The following is a 26,324-nucleotide window of genomic DNA, read 5'->3' as shown; positions in this document are numbered from 1 at the left end:
TGATTGGCATATATCCCATAAAAAGACTGTTTGCTCTTGCACCTTCCTGAGGTTATACCAGACTTTGGGTTTGTAGCCACATCCAGAAATCATTTGCTAAACATTTCTTAATATATGCAGCTAATTATTTTAGGCCTTGTGGTAGACATTGGGGTTCCCAGGCGCAATACAATAAGGTCTCGTCCATGAAAGTATCGAGTCTGATGAGGGAGATTTAGATATCTATAGATAATATCTTAAATTGACCCGTATCTGTAGTTGGATGCTGATCTTACCCATTTTGTAAGGAAAAACCTTGTAATTAAAAATAAAAGTAGTATATTTTCCTTCTTTCTTCCTTTCTTCTCCAAACCTCGTAGTATATTTTTTATTATAGGAAATTTAGAAAATACATACAGAAAAAATATATAAAAATATACATATCATCCCTACCTATCTACTGATAATCACTGTTTTCTCTCAGGTGTCATTTTTCTTTGTCAAATCCATTTCATTAAAAAAAGAAAATACTAACAATTATCCTCAGAATGGTGTCTCAGTTTCAATTTTAAGTGTTTTGCTGTTGATTGGCTTGTTTCCTACCGTGGGTACACTGTTGCCTACGCTCTGCTTGAAAAATCACTTGTCACATTTTGACCTTTCCTTGCTTACTGATATCTTTTTATAGGGTCACTTTTGGCCACTCTATGTCTGTCATTGAAACTCTCCCCTCTCATTGTTAGATGTGCCACCAAGGTGCTCAGTCTGCTAAAAAGTGTCACGTTTCATGGTCTTCAGCTCATTCTTCAGGGGACCCTCCTACTTCTTCGGGACGGATGCGGCCTCTCTGGTTCTTGTCAGCCACCCTCCCGAGCCTTGTAGTTCAATTAGGGTGAACTTGCTGAGCTTGTCAGAGTGTAGATGACAACTTGTGTTCTCACAAAAACTTTGTTTTAGAGGAGACTTTATTCTGAGACTTTATTCTGTGAAGATGGGCCAAAGGATATTGAGTGAGATTTGGACTAGAATCATCTCATTCTAAGCCGGTTTGATAACCCTCCACTGTAGTTGGAAGCCTGATGTCTGACCTTGACCAGTTCTTTCAAGCGGCTTATTGATTTTGGTGGTGGAAGTAAAGCAGCCTAAATATTTTATGTGTCTTAGGAAAATAAATTCATGGGACTTTGAAGAAGCAAATGTCAGTATTTTGGGTTCTTTTGTATTTACAGTAAAAACATCATAAACTTCAAAGATGTCACCCATATGCTGCTTATATAACATTGATGAGAGGAAAAAAGGCTTCATCTAAAATGATCTGAGCTTTTGTGTATTTTTTTTCCCTCTGAATAAATGAATTAGTCAAAGGTGAGAGTATGGGGTTGGCTGGAAATATGCATATGGATAGTGTCCTTCATAAACTTCATGCTCCATTTATTCCTGGTGGCAGAATAAAGTTTGGGAAGCATTTTGAAAATTCCAGAATGATGATGATGATGATTATAATAGTAATAATTAACATTTATTTGGCCGTTAAGAGTCAGGTACTGTGTGAAGCCCTTTATATGCTCCATCTCATTTAATTACTCTAACTTCCCTATGAGGTGGGTCCTAATATCCCCATTTTATGGGTGAAATAGGCCTTAGTGAGGTTAAGTAAACCACTTAAGGTCTCAGAGCTAGGAAGTGGTTGGTTTGACCTGGGAAGGGAACACAAGCTTTAAGTGGAAGCTATGCTTTTTAGGCAGAGAAATCTTTGAAGATTCCATTAGATTGGACTGGCTTTTGTTGGGCAGTCACCTTTATTAACTTATGCATTTGTATTATTTGTAATTGTGTTGTATAACTCCCCTCTTTCAATGCATCTGTATTAGACTATTAGACACTTTTTGAGAGTAGAATAACCTTTTGTTTTCTTGTAACTTTGCAGCAACTAAACTTTTTATTCTTGGCAAATAAATACAAAGTCTTGATACATAACAAAGTCTTTGTCTGGAAGAAGGTGGGGTAGGCCATGGATGGGTACATCTTATAGCTTCACTATAAAGCAGCATAGGCTGGAGGCAGTATCCATCAGTACTAGTTCTGGAAATAGTGGGGTCCCCTCCCTCTTGTGTTTCAACATTCACACAGCTTGACTCCAGTGTGACTAGTGCCGTAAGCTTTTGTGACACACCTGTGTAAGGGAGGGGAAAAAAAACTTTCCTCTACCCTCTTATGTTCTGTATCTGGGTCCTGCAAATTAAGCTGACACAAAATCAGATTAACAGGAAGAAAAGGCATACAAATTTAATTGATGTTTTCAGGTTTACCTGCACAGGGCTATGCAGAAAAGCGGTGAAAATCCAAAGAAGGGGTAGATTTGGAACCTTAAGGGCCATTTTAACAAAGGGTGATACATTGTGGAGAAGTGACTAGACAAAGGAAAGAGAGGTTTTGTTTTCTAGGGGCAGTAAATTGTGGGAAGGTAAATATATGGGGAAACAAGTCAAAGATGAGGGTTATTTTAGTAAGGTTTCTTTATGCAGACACATTTGGGTGGCATCTCTATCTGAAATTAAGAGTTGTTCTCTTTCTTGTATGGGGGCAGAACTCCTTCACAAGGGGAATTTATGCCCTACTTTTAGGCAAGTGAGGGGAGGGCAGAGAGTTCTTCTGTGTCTGCTTTTTCTCAGTTGCCTTCAGCTCAAAATAATTCTTATACCAAGTAGCATATTTTGGGGTGGCATATTCTGATCCCCTTTACCTCATGTCCAGTGAAAATTCCATTGCCAAAGTTGTACTCAATTGCTTAATGCTCAGGGGAAGAGAGAATACATGAGAGAGAGAGAGGGACAGAGGGAGGGAAGGAGAGGGATGGAGAAATAAACTTTCAGTGGGCTGATGAGAGCCGACACGTTAAGATTTTCTATCAGTTTGTCAATACTTCAAAAAAGCTGGGCGCCTGGGTGGGTTCAGTTGGTTAAGCGTCTGCCTTTGGCTCAGGTTATGATCTCGGGGTCCTGGGATCCGTCCTGCGATCGGTCCTGGGATTGGGCTCCTTGCTCAGCGGGGAGTCTGCTTCTCCCTCTGCCCCTCCCCCCTGCTTCAGCTCTCTCCTCTTTCTCTCTCCCCAAAATAAATAAAGTCTTTAAAAAAATTTTCAAAAAAGCTGCAAAAAAAGATAATCAAATATATTGAAGGAGTTTGGGGGAAAAATTACAGATAACAGTACTCAGAGAGCTCCCCCTATTCTTTTGAACGAGGTGTGATAGTCCTTTGTATCTATTAATTCAAACCCACATTAATGCACATTTAGATTATTTCCACATTGAGATAGTTACAACAGCCTTGTTGCTTACTTGGGTGGGAGTAAATCCACAAGAGAAAGTCCTGGCAGTGGGATTGTTGTATCAGAGGGTACGTGCATTGTCATTTTCATAGACATTTCCAAAATGCTCTCCAAAAAGGGTTTTACCGGTTGACCTTCCTACCAAAAAATGCGTGAGCATGCTTTAAACAGAAACTTTGTAGTGCATGTGGTAGCAGATGGGAATCAAAAGGCTGGGCAGTCCAAGGCAGAGAGTTTGAGGAAGCTGGGAGGGTGTCACCTAAGAGGGGGAATTTAAACAGGATCTGGAATGCTGTGTCAGAGTTTGTAGGCAAAAGAGGGGGGGACCGTCATTTAACTCGGGCAGAATGAGGTCACTTGGGGCAAAATGAGATAACTTGATGTCCTCTTATCTTCATTTGCCTCAGAGAAGCCAGAGAAACGTGGTAGTCACACATGGAAGCTGTGACCTGGAGAAATTTCTTCCGAATTAAAGAGAAGGCCATTTGCCTAGCGTAATAGTTTGTGGAAAACCGTACTTTGCATGCAGAAAGTGAGACTTTGAGTGCCGGCATGTTGGTCCTCTGTGTTCGCATCTGCGTATCCGTTTGTCAGGACGTTAACAATAACTGTGGTGTTTAGGGGGCAGCCGTGTGTTAAAGAAGGTCACGGCTTAAAGTCACTTCAGTCACTGCTGGGACTGCTGTGGCCACTTCCTCTTAATGGATTCTCGCTTGTCATTTCCCGCTTTACGTTTGGGCATCTGTAGAATTTTTAGAAAGTCACAAAGGCAAATTCCTCATCTTGCTCTTGGGGTAGGAGTTGGGGGGGAAGAGTTTTGTATTTGTGCATTTTGATTAGCGTGGGATTTTAAAACTCATTAGCATCCCTTAGAATTTGATAAACTACTTAGATTTAATATTCTTGGGACTAAAGAGTGCACTGAACAGGAGTCCTTTCCTAGTCTCTTGCTCCTGATTTCCAGGGAGCCTGAGGTGATTTGAATTTAAATTAAGACCCTCCTGCTGGAGGGTCTGTCCCAGGCCCCTTACAAGAATCTGAAGGCAGGTCTTTCTGGCATCCCTCCATTCCAGGGGTTTGGCTTGGTTCTGGGAAACTTGTGGATTCTATTGAGGGATTCCCTCATGGAGGAGGAGAGACTTAAATCAACTCACTTGCATCAGACAGAGAAATGACTTCCGCCTGGAGAGTATTCTGGAGTGGCTGTGTCTTCCAGGAACCTCCTGACCTAATCCATTACTTGGGGAGGACCCGCCTCCAAGTCCCAGCTCTCCCAGCATGGGTAGGGGTGGCCAGGCTGAGAGAAGCCCCTCTGGCCTTTTGCCACAGTTCTCAGGGGTCTCAGACTCCGGATTTGGAAGGTTCCAGAGAGTCTTAGACTTCCTTGATTGAAAAAACCAGTCTTAAGACGATCTCTAAAATGTTGCCTACGCAGGTTGGCAGGATTCTGTGGCTGCATATGGGCCTGTTGTTTTGATGAGTCAGTGCAAGTTTGTCGATAGTAACCCCAGGAGCAGAAGGTATTCTTGCTGGGTTTTTTTTTTTTTTTAGGTAAGGAAGCTGGCTGTGGAGCACTGAAACAGAAACCTGTCCCTCCAGAGTTCATTCTCTGAATGGTGCGTCAAAGTTGACATTGTTCTCAACCTTATTTTTCTGTTAGGGAATAAATCATTCTCTTTGATTCCTCTGCACTCAGGTTCTAAACCCCCAGACCAAGCAGCAGCTGCCCACTGGGACCTGGGCCTTCTTTAAGCTGAACCATGAAGTGGGAGTCGCTGCTTAGGGAGCTTGCTCACTTCCTCTTTCAGGGAGCCTGTCCCCTCGACAGGGCTGCCTCTAGTCCTTGCCTAATGCCTTCCTACTCTCGAGGACCAATTCTGTACTTAAGTTTTGGGGCTCTGAAGGGTGCCTAGCACTTGACACTGGCTTGGTAGGAGCTCTATTCTCCACAATGGGCTCCTGCCCATTTTCTGATTTTTGCTCAGTATGAGGTCTCTCCTGTGTCTTGACATCTGGTCTAGCACTCTTTTTGTTTACTGGCACTAGGAAATCTGCTCCTTAGTCCATCCTGAGTCCTTGTCACTGGCCTGCTTTTTCCCTTCTTGGGTGCATGCTCCATATCACGGGGACCTTTGGCTAATACACCTGTGCCTTTCTGACTTACTGTGACCCAAAGATTAGTGTGGGTCTGTGTCTACTCTTTTTTTTTTTTTTTTAATTTTATTTATTTGAGAGAGGTTGAGAGAGAGAGAGAGCATGAGCAGGGGGCGGGACAGAGGCAGAGGAAGAGAATCTCAAGCAGACTCCCCACTGAGTGCCGAGCCCATTGCGGGGCTCCCTCTCACGACCCCAAGATCATGACCCCTGAGATCATGACCTGAGCCAAAATCAAGAGTCAGACGCATTACCCACTGAGCCATCCAGGCGTCCCACCTGATCTGATTTCACTTAGACTAACTACACAGGACAGTGGAGTTTGTTTTTGTTTGTGTGTTGTTTTGTTCTTTTTGCAGTTTCCCTAGAGGAAGATAACCTCACGTGGCCCTGCAGAAATGTGTCCCGTGAGACTCCAGTTGGACCCTTGAAAAAAAAAATGTGGTCACTCATGAACGGCTGTTGAGATGTTGAGGCCTTTTTTCTTTTTTTTTTTTTTAAGATTTTATTTATTTATTTGACAGAGAGAGACACAGTGAGAGAGGGAACACAAGCAGGGGGAGTAGGAGAGGGAGAAGCAGGCTTCCCCGCGGAGCAGGGAGCCCGATGTGGGGCTCGATCCCAGGACCCCGGGATCATGACCTGAGCCGAAGGCAGACACTTAATGATTGAGCCACCCAGGTGGATGTTGAGGATTTTTAAATGTTTGGAAAACATACAAAGTTAACTGTAACTCAGTAACATCAAATCTGTAGATTTGAGATCTAAGAATATATATATTCTGCTAGTTTTTTGAAATTAAGTCTCTGCAAAATATTATTCTCCCATCTTACTTTTTCCTGTCTGTTTTGGAGTTGACCGTTTTAAGCCATGGATTCAAGTTTAGAGCTTGCTTTGTAGAAATTCTTATATTTCATTCCAGGAAAGAGGGTTTCAGAGCTTCTTTCTGAAAGAGGGACAATTCTTTCTCTAAGAGAGTGGTTCTAAGCCCACCCATCACTTTGTAAGTTATATAGGGCTCACACAGAAACCAGAAGCTTTTTTTTTTTTTTAATTTATCTGAGAGAGAGAGAGGGAGAGAGAGGGCGAGTTCACACACACGAGTGGGAGGGGCAGAGGGAGAGGGAGAGACAAATCTCAGGCAGCCTCCATGCGCAGCGTGGAGCCCCAGGTGGGGTTTGATGTCACGACCCTGACCTGAAACCAAGAGTTGGTTGCTTAACCAACTGTGCCACCCAGGTGCCCCTCTTTTTTTTTTTAAGAAAATAACATTTATATACTCATAGGGATATAATGACAAATTTACGAATGTAGCATTGTACTGATGGGAATAAATGTTATTGCTATAATTTTAGAACTCAAAAAAAAAAAACCTCTGTTTGTAATTAAAAATTGAGTGTTAATTTTCTGCCAAATGTCTTAAGACCGTAGGTAAAGAACTGCAGTTTGTTGGAACAGATGATGAGCTAAGGCAGGTTGCTTACTTCTGCAGCTGGACAGTGGGTACCAAAGAAGAGCAAATTCCTAGTAATTATTATGAAAGCCTGCAATTTACACAGCTGCTTCATATTGGTGGGAAGCCACTGTCCTGGAGAGCATTGGATTTTCCCTCTTCTGTCCCTGTGGACAGAGGTGATTTTCACTGTCATCCCATCCACATTGTAAACAGCAAATGTTTCTTCAGACTCAAGGGTTTGGGAAGGGGCAGGGGTGTTCCTAGACATTTTAGGACAAATTCCAGTGTCTCAGTCCCCTGCCTTCCCCCGACCGATGACCCCATGTTCATAAAATGATAAATGATCTTCTGGGCATCCATTAATGAAAAAGAGTTAACAACACACACAAAATCCGGGAGCACGTTGCAGCCCCAGGAGTGGGTGTGAAAGGTGCTGTATGTCTTAGAGCTGCTGAGGTTAGTCGCTGAGTCTAAGTATATGACCCTGGGGAGTGCTATCATGGGCTCCCTCCCAGGCCTTGAGAGGAAGGGAGATTTTCATAAGAATGGTCCTGTAATTACCCTGTTTTAATTAAAGCCCTAGAAAACCACAGCTTTTCATTTGTCCTGCCTTGCCACTCTCTAGGGGAAATCCAACTCCATTCTCTCTCAGCTTCCTTCTTCCTCCTCCCCAAGGGCTGATTCTGGTTTGGGAAAATACCTGAACATTTCTTTGGGTTTAACATTCTCCCCTGGCCTTTTCTGGGAGTCACTTGGACTCTTTGGGTCTTCCCAGACCTCCAGACCTCTATCTAGACTCTCATTTCCATAAACATTCTGGACTTTGGGGACCAGGCAAGTTGGGAGGAGGCATGGATCACCTGGGGTATCCCCTTGCCTGGGCCAAGCCTTCAGCAAGGTGCCATGTGTGGCCCTGGGATGGCGGGTGGGCAGATCTCCCACCAGGGTGTCCTGGCCAATGTTTCCAGGGCCACCAAGTGAGGCTCACCACTTTCATGATCTGGAACTCAACCCTTAGGAGCACTTAGTGAGCCTTGTGAAGGGGTACCGTTGTGTGTCTTGAGAGAAGATGAAATTAGGGAAATAATTTCGTTTAAAGGCTGTTGTCTTAGTAAGTAGATGATGTTGGAAGAAGTAACTGTCGTAGACCTTTTGTTGGTTTCCTATAGATGGTTCTGTTGTAATTTTGGATATGCGTTTTGGCAGAGTTTCTTGTATGTGCTGCCGAAGAAAATTTGAATCCTTTTGTTTCCTGAATGGAGAGGAGCTCAGTTTCAAGGTTATTGCTTATTCCTTGCTCTCTACTAAGTTTTTCCTGCTGTGTTTGATATTATTTCTCATTCATCCAGAGTTTGTATTGTTATACGAGAGTTCTTGTGTTGACTAGAAATCGAAAAATGCCCTCAGCTACAGCTCTGGCCCCTGTATGTCTATCAGGTAAGCTTCAAGTAAGCACCTTGTTTAAGCTTGGGTCTATATCTCTAGAGATTTTCTTTTTTTTGTTCTTAGATACAGTGTATATCTTTGTCCCTCTATCAGGTTTTAAAGGGGTTCTGTTTTAAATAAAGGAGACATTTTTATCATCCTGTTGTCTTGCTAACATGAGTCTTTATTAGAGGGCTAAGACCAAGGCCTTTTTTTTTTTTGGCAACCTTTTATCTCCTCTAAGTACAACTGTAATTTTCCAATGAATTGGGCGTTCATGAAGTCTAAGTTTTAAGCTTGTCCATTTATTATTTGCTCAAATAAAAAAAAATTCTTTTGAATGAAAAATAATTTCCAAGGCCATTTTTAATATTTTGTATTCTGAGAGTGTTTCATTATTGCCAAGAGTACCAGATACCTAAATCTGAATAAATTTCCATTTGGTCTCTGGACAGTGGTTACACACATGTATTAAATGCTCTGGTCTCGTGTTTTTTCAGACTGTGAGTGCTGACCCAGTGGTAGGTCATGAAGTCTGTATAGTTTGTCACGACTAGCATCTTTTTTTTTTTTTTTTTTTAGATTTATTTATTTTGGAGGGGGGGGGGAAAAAGAAGGAGCAGGGGGGGGGGGGGGGGGACTGAAGGAGAGGGAGAGAATCTCAAGCTAACTCTCCAATGAACACAGAGCCCTTCATGGGGACTCGATCTCACAACCCTGAGATCATGACCTGAGCCAAATCCAAGAGTCAGATGTTTAACCGACTGAACCACCCAGGCGCCCCTGTCATGACTAGCATCTTAATAAGAAAGAAGGAAAGAGAATAGAGCAAGAATAGAAAATTTTAGAGAGAATCACTCAAAAGTAAGGATAAGTATTTTTTTGTGAAACATTTTTTCGTTGTGTGTGTGTTTCCTGAGCTCTGATGTACAATGTATTTCTTAACGTGGGTCTCAGAAACATTTGAGAAACCTCTGCCCTGTCTGTGCTCATGTCCCCAGTCGGCGTTTCTCCCACCTGGCCTCAGGTACGTGGATCTCCTTGATGTTTCCTCCACCATTCATCCTGGTCTCCAGCCTTCTGTGTCCATATACTGGGTCTACCCAGACCCTCTTTCATTGGCAACTCCTCTTATCCTTCCAGAAACAAAATGGATGTCACCTCTGGTAGAGCCTGCCCTGACCTACGAGTCTCCCCACTGTCAGCGGGATGTACGTTTCCGGCCACCTGTATTCTCCTCTAACCACAGTTAGCATTGTGTTTGCTTGTCTCTCCAGTGATGTGTGTGTGTGTGGGGGGGAGGCGGTGACATCAAGGAGACAAAGAGGACTCATACTAAAAAACAAATCCTGTTGGGGCGCCTGGGTGGCTCAGTCGGTTAAAGCCTCAGACTCTTGGTTTTGTCTCGGGTCATGATCTCAGGGTCGTGAGATCGAGCCCCACCTCTGGCTCAGTGCTCAGTGCACACCTCCTCCCCCCCCCAGCTCATGTGTGCACGCTCTCTCAAATAAATAAAAATCTTTAAAATATAAAAAAATAAAAAATACCCTGCTGATAGAATACAAATAACATGTAAGTTATGCTTCAATAGGGCATTAAAAGAAAACATGTTTTCCCGATAATATATGGGATTCTTATTCTTTGTGAACAGAGAAAATAAAGGGAGAAAATGAACATGGCTCATAGTTGTATCACCCAAAGTAACTGTTAGCATTTTGATATTATTTTCTTCTACTGTTTCTTCCATACATATTTTTGTTTTGTACAGGTGATCATAAATGTAGTATTACCACCAGCCTTTTTTATGTAACACTAAATAAAGCACAAGCGTATCCCCAAAGAGCTGATTTTTTTTTTTTAAGAGAGAGAGAGAAAAAGGGGTGTGTGTGTGCTCTGCGACTGGGAGAGGGGCAGAAGGAGAGGGAGAGAATCTCAAGCAGACTCCCCAGAAGCCCCCCAAAAAGCTGATTTTTAAAGGTCACGATAAACCTTTTATTATTATTGTTGGACCTGTGTTCCAACATGTGTACACATTTACATGTTCTCTTTTTTCTGTAATTCTATGTTCATAGCTGTTGTGGGCTGAATGTTTATGTGCCCCCAAAGTTCGTATGTCAAAGCCCTAAACCCCAGTGTGGTGGTATTTGGAGATGGGCCTTGGGGAAGCATTTAGGTTTAGAGTAAGTCATGAAGGTGGGGCCCACATGGTGGGGTTAGTGATTTCCTAAGAGAGAATCTCTCTGTGTCCTTGCACACAAGGAAAGGCCATGTGAGCACACGGTGGGCAGCCCGCCATCTGCGTGCCAGGAAGAGGGTTCTCACCAGAAACCAAATTGGGTAGTATCTTGATGTTGGACTTCTCAGCCTCCAGAACTGTGAGAAATTAATGTCTTGTTGTTTAGACCACCCAGTCTGTGGCATTTTGTTACTGTGGCTTGAGCAGATTAAAGACAAGAGCTTGAGCAGATTAAAGACAATAGCTATAGGGTTCAAAAATGACAGTTTAAAACTCACATTGAATCCTTGAATAGTCCCTAAGAGGTATGATATTACATTTTGTGCTTTGTTTGCTTAACAAAAGCATGAAGATTTCTCTGCTGGGGTGTTGTAAATGTTAAATTCTCAGATACACAGGAATGGGATTTGGGTAAATGGCTGTCTTGCTATTGAGTATAAAGACGCAAGGAAAGTAACTAAAGTAAAGTAAAGTAAACCAAAGTAACTAAAGATTTGTAGTAATTAATAACAGCTAACACTTGTGGGCACAGAAAATGCCTCAGGAACAGCACTCAGTGCTTTATGTACATTGATTTGTTTCGTCTCGCTTAATCCCAGCATGCGGGCATTGAAAGCTCCCATCTTACTGAGCTACATCCAGAGTTCAGAGCATGAGCTCTGCAGTCAGACGGCCTGGGTTTAAATCCTATCTCTGTCCCCTTTCTAGCTGTGTAGACCTGGAGTAGCCACTTGCCTTCTCTAACCTCAGTTTTCTCAGCTGTAAAATGGGCGAAATACATAAAGTATTTACAGCCCAGGATTACACTTTGAGGATTAAATGAGTTGGGGTAAATCAGCACTTTGTATGGTGCCTGGCACATGGTAGGTGTCCCATAAACATGGGTTTAGATGGGTAATACCATTTTGGATGAAAGATTTTAGTGTCAGGATCTTCTGTTTCAACTTTGGGTGTATAGATAACCAATCATTTCACATAGGATGTGAAACCACAGTGCTTGTGGAGTCTGTGAGAGGCAGATTTGGATGCTTCATGCTATGGTGCTCCTGTGGTCTGACTTGTTACCAACAGGAAAAGGGACCAGAGGATGGGGGAAGCAGACTTTCTTCGATAAAGGTCCAATTAGGAAATATTTTAGGCTTTGTGGGTCACAGATGGTTTCTGTTGCAACTATTCAACTCTGCCATCGTAGAGTGAAAGCAGACATAGACGGTGTGCAAATACGGGTCTGTTCCAATAAAACTGTATTTATGGACACTGCAATTTAAATTTCAGATGATTTTCACGTGTCTTGAAATACTAATATTTTTTGATCCTCCCCCTTGCTCCCAAGCATTAAAAAATGCAAAACCGACTTAGTTCCTGGGTCATACAGTAACCGGTTGTTGCTGTCATGGGTTGGCCCCCGGGTTCATCTTGCCTTTTGCAGGAAGTGGCGTGACCAGTGTCGCCTTTTTTAGTTAAATTCCAAGGACTGAAATAAAGATTTTTCTAACATTCTTTCCCGCGGGTCTCCTCAGTGACTTTGGAAGCAGTTTGTCTGGGAGTAAAGGGTCTCTAGGGGGCCATTGCTCCCTCTCTAATGTTTAGCCAGTCAAGACATAGTTGACAATGAGCGTGTCATTTGAAATTTTGCTCTTTGGGACTTTTATGTTAGACCATGGAGAGGAAATAAAAATAACCAGCAGTTATGGCTCCTGAAGACGTAAAAGTCACCAGGTTTGCTGAAAGGCACTGAAAAGTTTAAGCAAAGGAAAAAATGGATAAGAAAGGCACAGTGTTAATAAACAGAACCCTCTTGTCAGAAAACACACTGGCTACTGTTTTTAACGAGTCTGCCATTCCTGCAGCTGAAATCAAGACATGTTTCAAATTCTTCAGTTTGTTTGGTTTTTTTTTTTGGATTGGATGAGGGGAGGCAGCAAGGAAGAGGTGGTGTTGGTGTAAGGGATGTAAGGTGTAAGGGATGAAAATATTATGTTCATATTCTTTTTTATTAGTTGTATCCTTTATAGGTATATATGCAGATAGGATTCAATGGATTTGATTTCGTTAATCCAAGAATATAAGTATGAGGGAGGAGACTTATTCTTTTTTTTTTTTTTTAAAGATTTTATTTATTTATTTGACAGAGAGAGACACAGCAAGAGGGGGAATACAAGCAGGGGGAGCGGGGAGGGAGAAGCAGGCTTCCCGCGGAGCAGGGAGCCCGATGCGGGGCTCGATCCCAGGACTCTGGAATCATGACCTGAGCCAAAGGCAAATGCTTAATGACTGAGCCACCCAGGCACCCCAAGACTTACTCTTTTACACTGGAAACTCTTAGACATTGCTGTGCTCACAAGATGGTGTTCTCTACAAGGATGAAAGCCTCTGTGTTTTATCTTCAAGAGCAGTGCGCTTTTGTGGAATGCCATGAATAGAGATCTTCACCCAGAAGCCTGTTGTGAGCTAACCACCTCATTTATGGGCGTTGGAATCCACAAAGCCCAGGGGAGCCTGTGTTGGCCCAACAGAGCACAGCTGTTTCCTCTTACCGCACAGTCAAAATGATGGCCTTGACTCTTAGATGCTATCACATAGACTCCCAGTGTTTTGTTTTTGAGCAGGAAACATCCTGTTTCATCATGCATGTTTAATAGAATAATTGAAATATGTTTAATAGAAATAACATTAATATTTTTATTTGCCCAGAGAATATTCGAAGGTGGGTGACAGGTTTTTCATACCCTCAGGGCATAAATGAAGAAGTGATATTCCCTGCATTCTCTTAGACAAATATGAGAACTCGGGTGTATATGGTAAATTCTTGTTTTTCCATGATGCTCCCTTGTTAAAATAATTCTCTTCCTCTTCTTTCTTTCTTTTTTTTTTTTTTTAAAGATTTTATTTATTTATTTGACAGAGAGAGACACAGCGAGAGAGGGAACACAAGCAGGGCGAGTGGGAGAGGGAGAAGCAGGCTCCCCGCAGAGCAGGGAGCCCGATGCGGGACTCGATCCCAGGACCCCGGAATCATGACCTGAGCCGAAGGCAGTCGCCCAACCAACTGAGCCACCCAGGCGCCCTCTTCCTCTTCTTTCTTTTCAAAAACTCCTATATTGGTTTGAACTCTCTGGGGCAGATGGGAGAATATTAGTTTTTATATGCTAGCTGAATCTTGAAACCCACAAAGTAGAGGGAATAGCACTCACTCTTTACAGAGTCCTGTATAAATCCCTAATTTGATCAGATAGTGTAGAGGGGGTCACTTTCAAACTTTTTTTTGACTTTGATCTTCAGGAAGATACGTATTTTATTTAATCGTCTGATACATACAGAAGTATACACACACACCCACACACACACACACTAGACCATGAAGTTCACCTTAGCCTCAAATTTCTTCCTAAATCTGCCAGTCGGCTTCGGCTCACTGGTCAAATGGTGGAATGCCTTACTTTATTGTTGATTCTGGCACACCTAGACTTGTACTTGAACAAGGACTGTAGATTGCATAGATAACCCTCCTGGCTAACCATGAGGTGGCAACAGTAATGCAAACAGGGCATACCATTTGCATTTATTACTGTAATATTCACTTTGAAAAACAGGTAAATACTCTAAATGTAACTGTTGCCGTGTCCCCTTTTATACTTTTTTTTTTATCCCCTTTTATGCTTTGCATATGGAGATTCAGTCAACTGAAAGTATCAATGTATATTTTTTATTGGAAAATAAAATACTGCAAAAATTGATGATGGTGAGGCAGTGAATTCTATATGTCTAAAAATGAAGATATAGATATTAAAAATTATAGGTGTAGATTGAGCATTAACATTGAGAGAGGACAGTTGCTAATATTTTGGGGGAAACCGTTGTCTTCTTTGTGGGATAGGCTTCGGTGAAATTGCACCATCAGCATTAAGCAAGTCTTCAGGCCCAGGAGGTGAAGAGGAGGGAAGTCTTGACCTCACTCTGTTTCTGTCAGGGAGGAAGGAAGGCTTGCTAACTCCCTGGCAGAATCCTCAGAGGCACCAGCGATGCTGGCACCAAAAGATCTTGCTTTTACACAGACCTAATTTTTAGAGCATTTATTTAGTTTTGCAAAAGTCTCATCAGGCTACAGTTGGTCATGCTGAGGAATTATGGTTCCTGCCCTTTCTGTCAAACGTTTAAAATGGGTCTGCCAGAATTTTTAATAATAAAATTGTAATCATAATGCATTTTTAAAATGCAAATTTAAATGCATTTTTAAATAACATTTCAGATTTTTTCTTGTTTCCCAGCAGTCCCCTCTGTAAAGCAGCGTTTGGCTTTGGCAAATATTGATTTTCGTATTTGGCCATTTGGCAGTATGCCAAAAGGTGTATTTGGTAAAATTGCTAGAATAAATATGAATCTCTCCATCCGTCTAGTCCCCCACGAAATAAAAATTTCACAAAACCATAATCATTTCTGCCATGTGCACCGTACCCTAGTCATTTCTGTTCTGTTTTATATTTTTGAAAGTCACTAAATTATTTTCATGGTGGGCAGTTAAAAAATGTTGAGACTCCCTGTCCTCTGGGGATAGTGACATCGTCCGGGAGGGGTCATTTTTGTACGCAGTGTTTTGGATCCACAAAGGATGAGACGAGGGTTTCCTAGTTAAGTTCTTTTCCCAGAAATGGAATTTAAGATGTCAGAGGCATGTGAACACTTCCAAAAAATGAATGAATGTCACTGCCAAAGAATTTTCTCTAGCCATCGTACCAGTTTACACACCGACTGATACCATCTGAGAATTCCAGTTGTTCTATATCCTTCTGAACACTTAGCATTGCCAGTATTTTTTGTTTTAACTATCATAGTGGGTATGTAGTACTTGTCACAGCCATTTTATTTTTTTTAATTTTTAATTTTTTTAAAGATTATTTGAGAGAGAGAGAGAGAGAGAGCGAGCACAAGTGGGGGGCAGAGGCAGAGGGAGAAGCAGGCTCCCCGCTGAGCAGGGGGCCCAATGCGGGACTCGATCCCAGGACCCTGAGATCATGACGTGAGCCGAAGGCAGCTGTTTAACTGACCGAGCCACCCAGGCGCCCCTGTGATGGCCATTTTAAATGAAGTCCCTCTAAAATGTCTTGGGCCTTCCAGTGTTTTTAAGCAGAATGGAAATGAAGTGGACGATCTGTTGCAGATATAACTAAGTTTGGATATTTTGAATAGTCATTCCTTCTGCTGTTTATGGTATGTCCACCCATTAGAGCGAGCAGTCCTTTGGTAATGCTGTCACCGTGGGTCCCTCTACAAGCTTCTCTGTGCCTTCACCGACAGAGAATACTCTAGAAGCTGTACGCTCCAGGCCCTGCTAAGTGCAGTATCAGGGCCGCAGAACCGCATCTGTGCATACTCTGTTGGCAGACCTCAGAAAAGTTTCTTCCCCTTTGCCTGCACAGGACCCTGTCCCAGACCCCCTTCCCGCTATCTGCCTCGACTGCTGTGGACTAGGATTCCTTTACTGTCCCCTGGGGTTGGCCTTCACTCCAGAGGCCAACGGTGTTTGGCTGATAACTAGCGCGCTCAGCCCTTCTCTGTGGCGGCAGGGTGGGCTTGCAGAGAAAAGGGAAGGGTGCCTGGCAAGGTGAAGAGCCCGCAAAGTGAAAAGCCAGCAGGGCCCAGCTGCGCTGGGGGGTGGTGGGGGGGTGGGGAATGGAATCTGCTTATCTTGCTGACAGCAGGAGGCCTGAAATCCTGAATACTATTCACGCAAGATTCCCTGAAAGCATGGGACAGAAGATTGGGCCCCTTCCCAGTCTTCATTCAGGGTGAATTCCAGGGTGATTTCAGGTAATGCGTACTTCTCAGTTCCACGTTCTCTCTTTGTCACATGTCACCAGACTTCCATGAGAAAATGGTCAAGGCGGAGGGGGCCCGGAGAAGACATCTGATTTAGCCTCCCTGCCCACCCAAGAACACCACAATTTTATGTTTGTGAATCTGCCTTCTTTAAATATATTTGCAATTGATCAGTGCCTGCTCTTGATGATTCATGATGATGTTTACTAATATTTTTTTAGATGTTTGCGAGGACAATACGATAGAAACCCAGCGTACCCTGATTTCTTCCCTTTACTGCTCTGTGCGAACCCATGCACCTACAGAACAGTTAAATTAAATATGATGTAAAGATGCTCAGTGAATTACCTACCATTAATTGTTATTCTCTTGAGAGACTATCCAGGGTTGGTAAGCTGTAATCATGAAAGTCATCTGTTTTTCATCTTTATGCAGTTCTTTCCTATCCCCTGGCTGTTTCTTTGGCATTCTTTCATTTCTGTTGGACTCAGGTTTGAGAATTGAATAAATTAAGGCCCAGAACTTTTATAATCTATGGATTCAAAGGGAGCCTCCTGAGGCTAATGTCCCAGTATTAGCCAATAAATAGGATCGTGGAGGTGAAAGTGTTTCCTATAGCTTCGCACAGAGAGAGAATGTTCCCTCACGTAATAGCCTCAAAGAGTGGCCTGATGGTCAATGTGTAGTATAAGTCAAAATGCAAAGAAATCTTCCACTTCCTTTGAGTTATGAACATTCTAAGTTGGACAGTCACAAAAGATACAGTTAAAAAAATCAGTGGCTTAGTCACACTCCCAAGTATTTATTTATTTATTTTTAAACATTATTTATTTATTTATTTGAGAGAGAGAGAGAAGGAGCAGGGGGAAGCACAGGGAGGGGCAGAAGCAGGCTCCCCATTGCACAGGGAGCCCAATGTGGGGCTTGATCCTGGGACCGCGGGACCATGACCTGAGCCCAAGGCAGACGCTTCACTGATTGAGCCACCCAGGCGCCCCAAGTATGTTTGTTCATGTTCTTTAATTTGTATTGAATTTTATCTAAGCTCATTAAGTTCCCACTGGATCTGGTTTCCACAATTAGCGGTAGCCCATCTCATTGCCGCCATTCCCTCAAAGGGACAGGAAAGTTCTGTCATTGGTTTTGGTCGCTGGTGGACTGCTTCCTTGCATAACTTCTCTCTGGAAAGTTTGAAGTAATCGAGATAACTGACCTCCCCTCTCTGAGAGACAGTCAGGTCAGCAGATATTTCTCCTGGCAGCTCTTCTTCCGTTTGGTATTTCCTTTCTCAGGACTGCGGGTGTGTGTAAAAAACATACTCCAGAAGAAAAAAGATTTCACATTTGCTTCTGCCTATTAGCCTCCCCCACTAGAAGAGCAGGGAAGAAGTGGCATTAGAACTCAGATTGCAAAAATAATGTCTGTTTTGCAAACATTCTAAGTAAGTCACAAGGGATCTGAGCAGGGGATCGACTGTATAGGGCATTTAGGAGAAAGAATGACTGCCAAGCCCACCTCCCCCAAGCCCCGCCGTCTGCCATGAAAGTGTCTCTACTATTTTTATTGATTATAAAAGTAATACATGCTGAACGTAATGCATATAAACAGTATTTGTAAAGTAGAAGGTGAAGTTCCCCATAGTCGGTGCTTTTATTCAAGGGGTGTATATTGTCAACACGAACGGAATGGTACTTGGCATACTGCTCTGTAAGCTGCTTTTTTTCACTGAATATTTTGCAGGGTCTTCCCTACATCAGTGTCTGCAGATCTGTCTGCAGCATTCTTAGGATGAATCAGAGTTGATTTGCATAATCCCTCTCAGTGGACATCGTGGTCATTTCCCGTTTTCTCATATTCTAAACCTACTTTGTTCCCTATGTAGCCACCAGCCTCGTGTGGTAATTTAACTTAATTAAAATCACATAATGTTTAAAAATCAGTTCGCAGTCGCTCGCCACATTTCAGGTGCCCGGTAGCTGTATGTGGCCAGCACAGAGGAAGAACCTTCCCAGCATCGCGTGAAGTTATATTGGACAGTGCTGTTCTAAACCGCTGGTTTTCAGTGTTTGTGTTTTTTTTCAAGTACATGTTTTTATTCCTTTATTCATCCATTCAACAAATGATCATGTTGCCAGGCACTGTGCTTGGGACTTGGATATCTCACTCACAAAACATATAAGTACCTGTCCTCATAATGCTTAACTTTCTACCAGCAAAAGGTTTTGAGTATTCACTCCCAATAAATGTATGTGTACTACAAGGTGCATGTGTATCCTGTTCTGTTGTTAATATTATAACACATAATATATGGAACAAATTAAGATAGAAATGAAAGAGAATAAGATAAAAAAATTTAAGTAATTTCCAGAGTAGTCTTCCCGTGTCGCACCTTGGAGACCACTGTTCTGAGTGATGCTCTTGTACTAGGCGGCTCTTTCTGAAGATTCTTGGCATGCTGTTACCTCATTTTAAACAGGTAGCCCTTCTATTTTGATACTCCTTCTAAATATTTATTTCATAAAAAGACCTCTTTTTTTTTTTTCTATCTGTAGGCTCCTTCCTAGAGTTTGAATTTGTTCTTTTACTTACATATTCATTTAGGAAGCGTTTATGAAGTTCTTACCGTATGCTAGGTGGATGCCAGGAAATGGAACAAGTCAGGGTTCCTGCTCTCAAATGAGACAGGTCAGCAGATCACTTATTCTAATACAGGGTGTTACGGAAATGCAGGAAAGGGGCATATAAAGAGAGAGATTCTTTGGGAGAATGGAGGACAGCTTTCATGACCTCCTCTTTGCTGAGTTACTGCACTCTGTTTTGGGACTCAACGCAATCACGTTTCTCCAACAGATACTGTGTTTCTCCGCTGTTGACTGTCCCATTAAATATCTCTTTATGTTAAATGCTTACCTTTCAATTTTTAAACTTAGATCTTAGGGTTGGGAGGGCTCTGTATAGGACAGAGACGGAGTCCAAATAATTTTGTAGCTCCTGTTGTTTGAGAAGGGGAAACAAAATCATCCCCAGAGATGCTGTGTTGATTCATGCCTTCATTTAATAAATATTTATAAAATACCTTCTCTGTGGGAAAAAAAGCACTGAATGCCAAAATAAATTTCTCACATGGGCTTTTAGTTAGGGGATTCTGAAGAATATAATGGATGATACTATTTAGAGTAAACTTAAAATGAAAGAATTGATCATGTGCTGTTTATTCCCTCTCTTTTAGGGCAAGTTAAAGTGTTCCGAGCTCTTTACACATTTGAACCTAGAACTGTAAGTATTCAGTTTTTAACTTCAAAATTGGCATAAAAACCTAAGGTGATTTCATTCAGATACTTCCTCTGGCCTAAATGGCCTGCTTTTTCTCTGATAGCCGTAAGTGATTCATAGGAATGGATGGTCAGTCACTTCCATGCAGTCCACAGGTGTGAGAGCTAAGTCCCTCGGGTTGATCTGAAAGTGTTCCCCACCTTGAGGTCATGTAGTCCATCCTGTGCTGCTTTTTCCCCTAGGGTGACATCACCCACTTTTAAAAATCACCAGGTGACCCACACATGTAAAGCATGGGACCTTGTCTTAGTCATCCTTCCTGTGGGTCTCACGCTGACCTTCCTTGTTCTTCCTGTTGACCCTCTACTTCAGGCCACCTCATAAGGGCACCCTTTACCAACTATCTAGAGCAATTTTTTATGTTTCTGCTGTTTCTGGTGTCCATCCATCAATCCACCCATCCATCCTTGGTTTAGTGAGCACTTACTATGTGCCAGACCCTGGCCCAGGCCTTGGGGATGGTGCCACATCAACAGAAAGGATGGCCTCATGGAGCTCCCATCCCAGTGGAGGGAGACAGACAGTAAGCAGACAAATGAACAGGACTATCAGGGCCTGATTGGTGCTATGAAGAAAAATAAGGAGGGTATGGGGCCAAAAGGTTCGTGGAGAAAAGAGTTATTTTCAGCAGGGTGTCCAGGGATGAGCTTTCTATAAAGGTGACATTCGTGTGGAGACCTGAGGGAAGGAAGAGAGCAGGGGAACAGTGAGGAGCATCTTTGGTGGGTTCTAGAAACAGCAGGGAAGACAGCAGCTGAGAAAGTTGTGAATAAAGGAGAGGGAGGTAGGAGATGGGTTCAGAGAGCTTGGGTGGAGAGGGAGGGCAGATCACGTAGGGCCTCATGGGGTAAGATGGAGGGTTTTGAGTCCAGGGTTGATTAGATACGTTTTAGAAGAACCACTCTCCCTGAGGGAAACCATCCAGCAGAGCAAGAGTGGGAGCAGAACGCCCAGACGGTTAGGAGGCAGAGGAAAGAGACCGAGCAAGGAAACCTGCTCTCTTGACGTTCCCGTCTTACTTACTAGAGATGGGAGCCTTCGTGCTGGAGACAGCAGCTTGCCGCTGGCTTTGTCTGGGTTTGCCGTGTCCCCTGTCGTCCCCAGAGCCGAGCATCTCAGAGGGTAGCACAGAACCAGATGGCGCCGAGCGTTGACTCACTAACCATCAGGCTGCGGCTGGCCCTCAAATTCCAAATCCGTGTGGCCGTCTGTGTCCTCATCAGCCATCCTGCAGAATTTGGCTGTGAGCGGGCAACGAGATGGATATTTGAAGACTTGCACGCAGTGGGCTCCAGTAAATGGCAGCAGGGAATGCAGCTCATAGGGGGTGTGCTTGGGTTCCGATGAGTTTTCCCCAGACTTTATCATCACAGTGTTCCTGGAACAAGAGGGGTTGGGTGGGTAGAGGTAGGTCTCGGGTTTTTATTCTTCTTACCAGGACGTTTCAGCGGCATCACCCCTGTGTCAGAGGAGTGGGGAATGAACGGGCGACGTGTCCGCTTGCTCCGGCTGCCAGAACAAGGTCCTGCAAGACTACGTGGCTTAACCGACAAAAATTTTTCTTAGAATTTTGGAGGCAAGGAGTCAGGTGGAGGTGTGGCCAGGGTTGGTTTCTTCCGAAGCCTCTCTCCTAGATGATTGTGTTCTCCCTGTGTCCCCACGTGCGTTGTCTTTCCTCTGTGCTTGTCAGTTTCCCAGTCTGCTCTTCTTAAAAGGACACTGGTCATATATGGATTAGGGCTCACTCGAACGACCTAATTTTAATTTAACTACCTCTTTAAAGAATCTGTCTCCAAATACACTCAACATTCTGAGGTACTAAGGATTAGGACTTCGACATATGAATTGGGTAGTGGGTGGGACACAGAAAGGTAAGGAAGTATGAGCCCCAGAAGTTGTTGTCTTTGTCCCCTGCTCACAGGAAGGCTGTCATTTCATGCGTCTGATTGTCCTAATCAGTGGTTTCCTAGGTTGCAAGCCACCCGAGGTTGACAGAAGTGGGGGTGGGGGGTGCTCATCAGCTGCCCTCCTGGGCTGGTCGGTGTATAATAGATCATTCTCTGCAGCCCCCCCTCACTCTAGGAAGGGACCTGAATGTACTCAGTTTGAGATCAGACATGACTCCTGACCCCCCCCTCCCCCCAGTATCCTGTTGGTCATCACCTTTGTCCTTCCTCACTGACCTCCTCCTCTTTTGGTTCTCGTGTGCTTTTTCTTGCTTCTGGCCCATGGACTCCAGCTTCTCCATTCCATCTGCATTCTTCTGCCTGATTGATTTTCCTACAATGTAGCTTTGCTCCCATCATCTGCTTCACCTCTTTATTGAAGGGGATAGCGTCCCCTATGGTCCAACCTGTTTCTAGCCCTGCAGTCCTCTGCCCCTTTCCCTTCTTAGACCATTCCAGTCTAGATGCACAGTAGAGAGATACACAGTAGAACCCATCTCTGAACCCTTTCTACCCTCTCTAGGCTCTAATAACATACTTCCTTTTCCATAAAGACTTTCTGATTAACCCAGCGAAGAGGGGGTTGCCTTTTACACTTGGCATTTCTGTCCTGCTCCCCATAACCGTGTTTGGAGGGGGCAGAACACAGGGTTGTTCAGAGCTGGCCTTAGGTTTTAGGACCCACTCCACCTCTTTAGCATCTATGTGACCTGGGAAATTCGGGAATTCCCTAACCTCTGCACCTCAGCGTGCTCCTCTTTCAAGTGAGAATAATAATCTCATAGGGTTTTAGTGCGAATTAGGTGAGATTAATTGTGTGAACCTGCTATTACTGTTAGGAGGGGTAGTGGTTGCTGTATATATTGACATTTAGCAAATAGTTTTGGTGGGTTGACATATTGACTATTTTAATTCACCTCCAGTTCTGCCCCAGGATGGAATTTCACTACTGTTTTTTAAAAAAAATCGTTGTTATTGGGGTGCCTGGGTGGCTCAGCCGTTAAGCGTCTGCCTTCGGCTCAGGTCACGATCCCAGAGTCCTGGGATCGAGTCCCCGCATCGGGCTCCCTGCTCTGCGGGAAGCCTGCTTCTCTCTCTCCCTCTGCCCTTCCCCCCCCTGCTCTTGCTCGCATTCTGTTTCTGTACCTCAAATAAATAAATAAAATCTTTAAAAAAATAATCTTCGTTATTATTGAATGTCCAGAAGAAAATAGATATTTAGTTCATTAGTGTTCTTAAAGAGTCCATATTTAAAATGTTATTTTTTAATGTCCCTGCTCCCAAGGATCCTCGGCTGTGGAGCAGTGCTGCTAATTCATCCAGGATGTACCGGGTGCTCAGTAATGAGTATCCCACACCTGCTGCTCCCACACTCTGCCCCTTTCCACCTCCCCTCAGTCCAGATGTTAAAGGGGAGGTGGCTGGCTGGGCAAGTAGCCTCTAGCTCCCGGCCTTCCTTTCTTTTTTTTTTTTTTTAAAGATTTTATTTATTTATTTGAGACAGAGAGAATGAGAGACAGAGAGCATGAGAGGGAGAAGGGTCAGAGGGAGAAGCAGGCTCCCTGCCGAGCAGGGAGCCCGATGCGGGACTCGATCCCGGGACTCCAGGATCATGACCTGAGCTGAAGGCAGTCGCTTAACCAACTGAGCCACCCAGGCGCCCCCGGCCTTCCTTTCTGCTTAAGTACCTGTGCTAGACCAGTGATTCAGTATTTTGAATCCCATCCCAGAGCTAATTTAGTTTTACGTTCTTTTTCTGAATAAGGATTTCTGTTGGATGATGCAGGAAGCTCAGTTTGTCTGTCTCTATCATCTCCCTCAGCAACCACCCCTAGTGGGATGGATGCACTCTGGTACGTCCTGAACTGACCTGGCCTCCTCAAAGTCATTGGGACCAGGCAGGATGCAAGGGCTGAGCTGGCCTCTGCGGGACACTTGCTGACAAGTGCAGCACCCTAAGGAGGCCTGGGTCCAGCTTTGACCTACTCTTCTGTCCTCAGGATAGGGACAGCAGTGCCCAGCTTCAGTCTCGGTGATCCACGGGACAGCTAGAACACTGGGCAGTTTGTCACTCCTGGTTCTTCCTGCCAACCCATTTCCCTTCTAGCTTGCTTGAAGGCCGGGGAGTTCTGGCGCCACTTATGCCTGTTTGGTTCTTAATTCTTGCCCAACCCCCAGTCCAATAAAGTCTCATACAGAGATCTGGCTGGACTGGATAGACCAGTGTCAAGACACACTGGGACAGAGGGAACAGCATTTTCTGTGTGCTGGCGGCATGTCGATTTCTAAAGGGAAAGCAGCAAGACCCCGCTCTGTCATGTCACGTTTTCTGACATGACTAGGTTTATCGCACTCTGCGTAGAGGCAGGATCCCTAGAATGGGATCCCAAAAGCTGAAGTAGGAGCCCAGGGCCTGCCACTTACTCACTGTGTGGTTTGTGGCAAGTTCTTCAACACCCCTCTGAGCCTGGTTATGAAATGGAGACGATACCCGTGTTTTAGCCCTGCCCCTGATGGGTCGTCCTGAGGATTGAACGAGGCTAAGCATGCTTTGCCAGTGTAAGGGGTTGGCTGTTGGTTTTGTTGTTCTGCCTCATGTAGGGATGGGGAGTAGGGGCGAACAACAGGCCACCACCTTTTAACCTGGTCATGATACCCTGATGACTAGTGATGGCTATGCATGACCCTTCCGTAAGAGAGAAAGCGTAGATGCTGGTGAAGGTTCCGGACTCTTAACTGTCGTGGTTCAAGTCTAGTGTCTACCACACACCTGCTGTATGGCCTTGGACAAGCTTCTCATCTGCAGTGTGATGACAAGAGTAAAGCCCACCTCATGGGGTTGCTGGTGAGGGTTAAATTTGTTAATACTTGTAAGCGGCCAGACTAGTGCCTGGCTCTTCATACTTTTTTTTTTAAAGATTTTATTTATTTATTTGACAGAGAGAGAGATAGCGAGAGCAGGAACACAAGCAGGGGGAGTGGGAGAGGGAGAAGCAGGCCTCCTATGGAGCAGGGAGCCCGATGTGGGACTCGATCCCAGGACCCCGGGATCATGACCTGAGCCGAAGGCAGACGCTTAACGACTGAGCCACCCAGGCGCCCTCTTAGTAGTCTTATAAAGTGGTAAATAAAAACATCCATGGAAAATTTGATTTGTAAAAATCTTTTTATTAATTCTTGGGGTTCCAGGTTGACACATCTGGAAAGTTTCATAAGGATGTTATGGTCTCTAAAATTTTTTATAAAATATATATTTTCATAAACCAACAAAATGAATGCCTTGGGAATTACAGGTTACCAAGAATAAATGAAACAGGAATGAGAATATATATTACCAAGTTTGTACTCATCACTCTAACATTGCAGTGGCCAGCAATTTGCTTGTCCTGATACCTTGTGGTTCTTCAAGGAGAGGGGCAAAGAGGAATGTGGTTGAAACCCAAGAACAAACTAGAAATAAAGTGCTTCCTTGATTGTGTCACTGTTTTCCCATTTCTGTTCCGTGCATGTGATGCCAGGAATTTAAAGTAGACCCTCATCAAATCATTTACATTAAGTGCCCTGCAAGCAGTTTCTTAATGGAAAGTGTGAATATTTTAGGTAAAAATCTATATAAGTTTTAAAATCATGAAAATGACCTTATTGTCTTTATTACTACAAATAGTGTGAAGAATTCGGTAGACCACGTCCATAGCTAGGTTAGTAAGCACTGCCCCTGGTTCCTTTGGAAGAAGATATTTTACAGGGAGTAGCACTGTCTGTCTGGGAGCTATTGATTAAAAAGAGAATAAACTGTCCACTCTCCTTTCTCAGGGTGGAAAAATAGCGAGACCTTTTTTTTTTCCCCTGACTGAAATCGACTGCCTGTTGTCCTTCCCTCAGTTGAAAAACAAGTCTCACCTAATAGGTGGCTTGTGGCATTCACCAGTGTTTGAACAATAGCCATTATTTTAAAAACTAAAGCAGCACTGAGAAGTATCGAAATGACTGTACTGAGTGACATTTTCCAAATGAGGCATTTTACCAAACCGCAAAGCACAAGAATTACTTAAAAGACAATAAGAATTGTAACTGTTCTTGACTTTTTATTGCCTCTAAATTTACTTTAATTTTAATTTTATTTTTTATTGCCCTTTTAAAAATTGAGGTAAAAAATCACAAAGCATAAAATTAACCATTTTGAAGGGAATAGTTCAGAGGCATTTAGTATATTCACAGTGTTGTACAACCCTCACTTCTATCCAGTTCCAAAACATTTTCATCCTCTAAAAGAAAACCCTATATCCATGAAGCACTTACTTTCCATTGTTCCGGGCCCTATACTTTTTTTTTCCTAAATGAGAAGGACTCATCACAGGGATTTTTGTTTGTGTGCTTTTTTGAAGCTGTTTGTTCGATACTGTTTCAAAACATGCCTTTTTGGTTCAAGGGTGAATGAACTTACTATGTGTGGAAATTTAGGCAAACTTGACTTGTGATTTTTTTTTTTAAAGATTTTATTTATTTATTTGCGAGAGAGAGAATGAGAGACAGAGAGCATGAGAGGGAGGAGGGTCAGAGGGAGAAGCAGACCCCCTGCTGAGCAGGGAGCCTGATGTGGGACTCGATCCCGGGACTCCAGGATCATGACCTGAGCCGAAGGCAGTCACT

At 43.5% G+C, this 26,324-nt stretch overlaps 1 protein-coding gene across 1 annotated transcript in view; it reads left to right on the top strand.

The window, feature by feature from the left end:
- OSTF1 (osteoclast stimulating factor 1) overlaps positions 1 to 26,324 on the top strand; it is a 52,873-nt gene that overhangs the window by 3,472 nt on the left and 23,077 nt on the right. Inside the window, exon 2 of the mRNA XM_035029031.1 lies at positions 19,625 to 19,671. Within this exon, the coding sequence (XP_034884922.1) occupies positions 19,625 to 19,671 (47 nt within the window). The remainder of the gene's footprint in view (positions 1 to 19,624; positions 19,672 to 26,324) is intronic.

This window comes from Mirounga leonina, unplaced genomic scaffold (genome assembly GCF_011800145.1).
Source record: "Mirounga leonina isolate KUSES-001 unplaced genomic scaffold, KU_Mleo_1.0 Mir_224, whole genome shotgun sequence".
NCBI classification, from domain to species: domain Eukaryota; kingdom Metazoa; phylum Chordata; class Mammalia; order Carnivora; family Phocidae; genus Mirounga; species Mirounga leonina.
Note: the sequence above shows the minus strand (reverse complement) of the source record. Positions and strands in the feature narration are given on the sequence as shown.